The sequence below is a fragment of the Triticum urartu genome, chromosome 2A (genome assembly GCF_056163025.1).
Source record: "Triticum urartu cultivar PI428250 chromosome 2A, HENAU_Tu73, whole genome shotgun sequence".
NCBI classification, from domain to species: domain Eukaryota; kingdom Viridiplantae; phylum Streptophyta; class Magnoliopsida; order Poales; family Poaceae; genus Triticum; species Triticum urartu.
The window spans coordinates 446,804,272-446,809,148 of record NC_141874.1 but is presented as its reverse complement, the minus strand read 5'-3'; the positions used below and the strand labels follow the sequence as shown (position 1 = coordinate 446,809,148).

Here is a 4,877-nt window from a genome sequence, read left to right as displayed (position 1 = left end):
ACGCGCCGCCGGTTGCGACATTGAGCCGAGCCGAGGACAGAGTTATGCACGTTGTCTATATTTTTGTTGCTCAGGAAAAATTAATGAGTCATTAATTAGTAATTGACGGACGCGTCAATTACTGAACCGTTTCCGATTCTTTTGGATCGTGACGACTCGAACATGGGGTTTACTTCCATGACCTACCCGGCCCGCATTATATAGTCAGACAGACGTCTACCCTAGCCACCACCGCTTCGTATGATTTTTCACCGCCGTTCCAGATCATTGCGCCACCAAGCAAGTCTTCTCCATCCCTCCTTTCGGCGTGCACCAGGAGAAGTGACAGCAGGCCTCTGGAACCCCACCTCTCGTGATCCTATATGGGAGAGGGGCGGTCAGGTTTTTGAGGGGCGCACTCGTGCGACTGCTGGCAGCGACGACTTCTTTCCCGACCTCGGCAACCTCATCCTTGACAACATGGGCGACAACGCCGATGGTGCTGCTCCCGCTGCACCGTACGTGATTCTATCCTTCCTGTTCGAGATCGTGGTAGAATTCATATTTCTAGTATGTGCCTTAGATGTGATCTGTTCATCTACTATGCTAGCTCGCATGATTAGTTCAATCTCTGCTATTGTAGTCGTGATTTATCTTTTGTTTATTCGGATTAAATCTCGTAGTAATTTGCTCATATTTCCAATATTTTATGTATAAATACATGTATAAATCAACATTAAGATATTTCGGATATTAACAGTTCCAAGTATAACATCATAAATAAACACTGAAGCCTTGCATGCATAAAAGTCAAACAATCACATCTCAACTATGACCTTCCCCGTTGCATGGCCACTCAAGCTCTTTTCCCACGCATCTGCCGCCTTCTCGAATGGATGCCGCGAGTCGATGACCGTCTTGAGCTTCCTTTCCTTCACCAGCTCAAGCAAAAACCTGAGGTCCTCCATACCCAGCGACAGGATAACCGTGGACAGCTTCTTCTTGGAGAATAGCGTCAGAATGGACGCGACAAAATTCCCAAAGTTGGGAGCTACGTCGACCACTCTGCCGTGGCTGCCGAGACTCGGCTTGAACGCCGACCACTTGCCGCCGTTCGTGGTGTTGACGATGTAGTCGTACTTCTTGCCGGAAGAGTTCTTCAGTGCCGCGCCTTCCGGGGTCTTGTAGTCGAGCGCCTCGTCGGCGCCGATGTCCGCGACAAGCTCCAGGTTGCGCGCGCCGCAGGTGGCCGTGACGTTGTGGTTCCCGAGCTTAGCGAGCTGGACGGCGTACGAGCCGATGCCACCGGACGCAGCAGTGACCAGGATGTTGCTGCCGACGCCCGTGCCGTCGAACTTGGTGCCAATGGCCTTCACGGCCTGAAGCGCCGTGAGGCCGGCCACGGGGAGCCCTGCGGCATCCGCAGAGGACACGCCGGTAGGGAGGGGGGCGGTGATGCTCTCCGATGCCGCCACGTACTCTGCGAGGCCACCAGCTTTCTGCCGGCGCGATTCGTCTCTCGTTAATGATGGATGCCACGAAATGAAATGGATGTTAAATGCTGAGCAAGTTCGAAATTACCCAGAATATCAACTTGGAAACAACTTTGTCGCCAACTTTGAACTCTTGGACCGCAGAACCAATCTCAACAATCTCTCCAGCAACGTCGGTTACTGTTTGACAAATCGCAAGCATTTTGATAATTTGGAAATAAATTATGTATCATCTAAAGAGAAGCCATTCATTCCTTCTGACTGAATTTCATTGGAAATGCAGCAGCTAAAATATGAACAGGTAATATCTCTTACTACTACAGTACATCAGTACTCACTGTTACGGCGATAAGTAAACTAGTAAATGCATTAATACCTGGAATGAATGGAAATTTAGGGACAAAAGGACGTAGCAGTCCCTTCTGTATCCGACAATCGGCTGGATTGATGCTTGCTGCTTCAACTTTTATAAGAACTTCACCTTTTTTCAGTGATGGAACAGGGATCTCCACATACTGCATAAAAACAGATTGATTTTTTTTCCTTTTGTTCTCAGATTACCAAAAGGGGAGCTCTCAAGCCAATTGAACTAATTCGGTTTGCAATGCTCCAAGAGTAACAGACAGTTCATAAGAAATATAAAAAAAAACTCATGACTTAGCTGGAGGCACCAAAAATGTAGAGCAGCATGTAGTTTTCTTTCAAGAAATTGTTTTCCTTTTTACAGCGCCCCCAGCATTACAAAGTCAACTCAATTGGGTCCACAGAGTGTAGCCCGTATCCCCTTCCACGATCTACTTATTTCTAGGAAGCTACCATATCTAACAAAATCCCGATAAGTGCGGAAATTTCAGCACAAATATACATGCTAGTATCTTCTTCAAGAATTTGTCTGATTAATTAATTAACTTGCCAATTAATATCTTCTCATAGAGTCACCGAGTAGCCAATAAACTAATAAATCGTCCGATTAATAGATTAACTTGTCGATTAACCTATTAACTCACCAACTAACCGAGCAGTTACCGGCGATGTTGGAATAAGCCATGGCGTCTGGTGCGGTCGGGCTCGTCTCGTGCGTGCGGGACGTGCGGGACGCAGCGCCGTGGCGAGTGTGCGTGCAAGCTACAACAGTATTGTGTTTAGCAGTCAAATGCATGCGTGCATGGGTTAGTTAAATGACTGCATGGATAAGTTGTTAGCTCCGGAGGGATTCCGGGATAGTTAGCTGGGCGTGCGGTACGTGGAGTAGTGGCCGAACCTGCCGGCTAGTCAGGTACGTGTGTGAGGCCAACTCCTTGTATATATGTTGCATATATCAAGCAATGAGAAAGAGGCCGGTGAGGGCCAGAGAAGAAAATATAGTGCATGTTTTCTCACCAGGAGCAAGAGGCGAAGCCATTTTCCTCCTTGGTGAAGTGTGTATGTGTTCTTGAGAGAAACCTATGAGAGTTGTGTGAGGCAGCTTGGGAAAGAAGAAGAGCGGCGCTGCGACAAGAGGTGGCGCCAACATTTGGTATCATGAGCCAGTTTGTCTTGGGTGTTGCTCCCCTTGCCGGAGGCGGTGTTGGCCGGTGGCTACGCGATGAACCTTCGGGCCATGTGTCGGTCTATGAAGGTATGCAGCGCGGCAGTTGTCACGGCGGACATGGAGGCCTCGGCGGCGTGGCTGCGGCGCGCGGCGAGCGCGAGGCGATGGCAAGGCGGGGCGAGTCCGGACATGGTGGTGGCACACGGCTTCGACGTGGCAACCGCGGCTCAGGCACGGCAAGCGGACGGCACGATTGGAGAGGACGTGGAGGTGCGCGGTGGCGTTGGGTGGTGGCGTTCAAGGCGTTCGAAGAAAGGACGCGGTGGCGCATGCAGGCCGGCGGCGAGCGTGCAGACGGGCAGCTAATGATGACGGCGGCACAATGGGCGACTCAGGAGCGACTGCAAGGCGGACGCAGCATCGGCGTCCACGACGACAACAGCGCGACAAGCACATAGCCGGGAAACGGAGGGAAGCGTCGTGGATGCTGCTATAAATGCAGAGAGCACGGGCACTTCAAACGCGAGTGCCCGCGGATGTGGAAAGGACCGGTGGCGGAGCAGACTCTCCTAGCCAACGCCAACATCAACGACAACGGACTTCTTTAGGCCGTGCTTAGGAGGTGTGTGTTGGAATAAACCACAACATTTGATATGGTCGGGCTCGTCGGGCGCATCAGACGCGCATGCGACATACGGAACGCGGCGCCGAAGGGAGTGTGCGTACAAGCTACAACAGTATTATGTTTAACAATCAAATGCATGCATGCATGGATTAATTACCGGCTGCATGGATAAGTTGTTAGCTCCGGAGGGATTTCAGGATTGTTAGCTGGGCGTGCGGTACGTGGAGTAGTGGCCGAACCTGCCGGCTAGTCAGGTACGTGTGTGAGGCCAACTCCTTGTATATATGTTGCATATATCAAGCGATGAGAAAGAGGCCGATGAGGGCCAGAGAAGAAAATATAGTGCATGTTTTCTCACCCGGAGTAAGAGGCGAAGCCATTTTCCTCCTTGGTGAAGTGTGTGTTCTTGAGAGAAACCTCATGAGAGTTGTGCGAGGCAGCTTGAGGAAGAAGAAGAGTGGCGTTGCGACAAGAGGCGGCGCCAACAAATGATTTCCTCAACGACGGGTAGTATAGTAGTTAACGATTTCCTCAACAATGGCTAGTATAGTAATTAATGATTTTCTCAACAATGGCTAGTATAGTAGTTAAAGATTTTCTCAACAATGGCTAGTACTATAGTATGTCTCCAGATGATAAACGGTTATGGGGAATAGATTTGCAGAAAAGCAGATGCAATTCCACCAAAATGGTTACCAAGATCATCCATTCCAAAGCACACGCTTCCGAGATAGAAGCGAACTGCAAATTAGGCTGACCTTGAGGGCAGCGCTGCCGCCACCGTAGCCACTGTACTGGACGGCGCGCATGGTGGCTGGCCTCCCGCCGGTGCCGGTTGCCATGTTCCTGAGCTAAACCTGCGTACTGCAGTTCTTGGATGGAGCTGGGTTAGAAGATAGCACAGGAGCATACAGTGCCCCAACTTGAGGGCGTCTGCAATTCTGCATATACTGCCATCTACCAAAGGCATCTGACTTGGGTACGAAGGGTTTGACCGTGATTGAGTTAGATCTTCGTAATTTAATGCACCAACAGTTCTTTTAGCACCACTTGGTATGTTTGACTCTGATTATAATTAGGCTACTTGTTATATTGATCAATTGTTGTCGCAATCGCCGCATCAATCATTATGCAGTTTGCTAAAAGCAATGCCCCTGCAAGAAAAAGAATAGTTGCCGATGCGATGAACGCGTCGCATCATGCGGTGTCAGATGCGGATAATCCCCTCTGCACAGGTGTGGAGACGCAC

At 50.0% G+C, this 4,877-nt stretch overlaps 1 protein-coding gene across 1 annotated transcript; it reads right to left on the bottom strand.

Annotated features, from left to right (window-relative positions):
- Nucleotides 1-684: 684 nt before the first annotated feature.
- Nucleotides 685-4,601, bottom strand: LOC125537648 (chloroplast envelope quinone oxidoreductase homolog). Its single transcript, XM_048700970.2, has 4 exons — nucleotides 4,387-4,601; nucleotides 1,849-1,987; nucleotides 1,561-1,652; nucleotides 685-1,478 (listed from the first exon to the last, which is right to left on the bottom strand). Exons 1-4 carry the CDS (start codon nucleotides 4,468-4,470, stop codon nucleotides 798-800), a joined length of 996 nt encoding a protein of 331 aa, XP_048556927.1. The 5' UTR covers nucleotides 4,471-4,601; the 3' UTR covers nucleotides 685-797.
- Between the last annotated feature and the right edge of the window lie 276 nt (nucleotides 4,602-4,877).

Excerpts from the sequence above, each read along its gene's own strand:
- LOC125537648 (XM_048700970.2), bottom strand. The coding sequence starts at position 4,470 with ATGGCAACCGGCACCGGCGGGAGGCCAGCCACCATGCGCGCCGTCCAG. Across the intron at positions 1,988-4,386 it reads GCGGCAGCGCTGCCCTCAAG|TATGTGGAGATCCCTGTTCC; the intron begins GTCAGCCTAATT and ends GTTTTTATGCAG. Across the intron at positions 1,479-1,560 it reads TTTCCAAGTTGATATTCTGG|AAAGCTGGTGGCCTCGCAGA; the intron begins GTAATTTCGAAC and ends TCGCGCCGGCAG.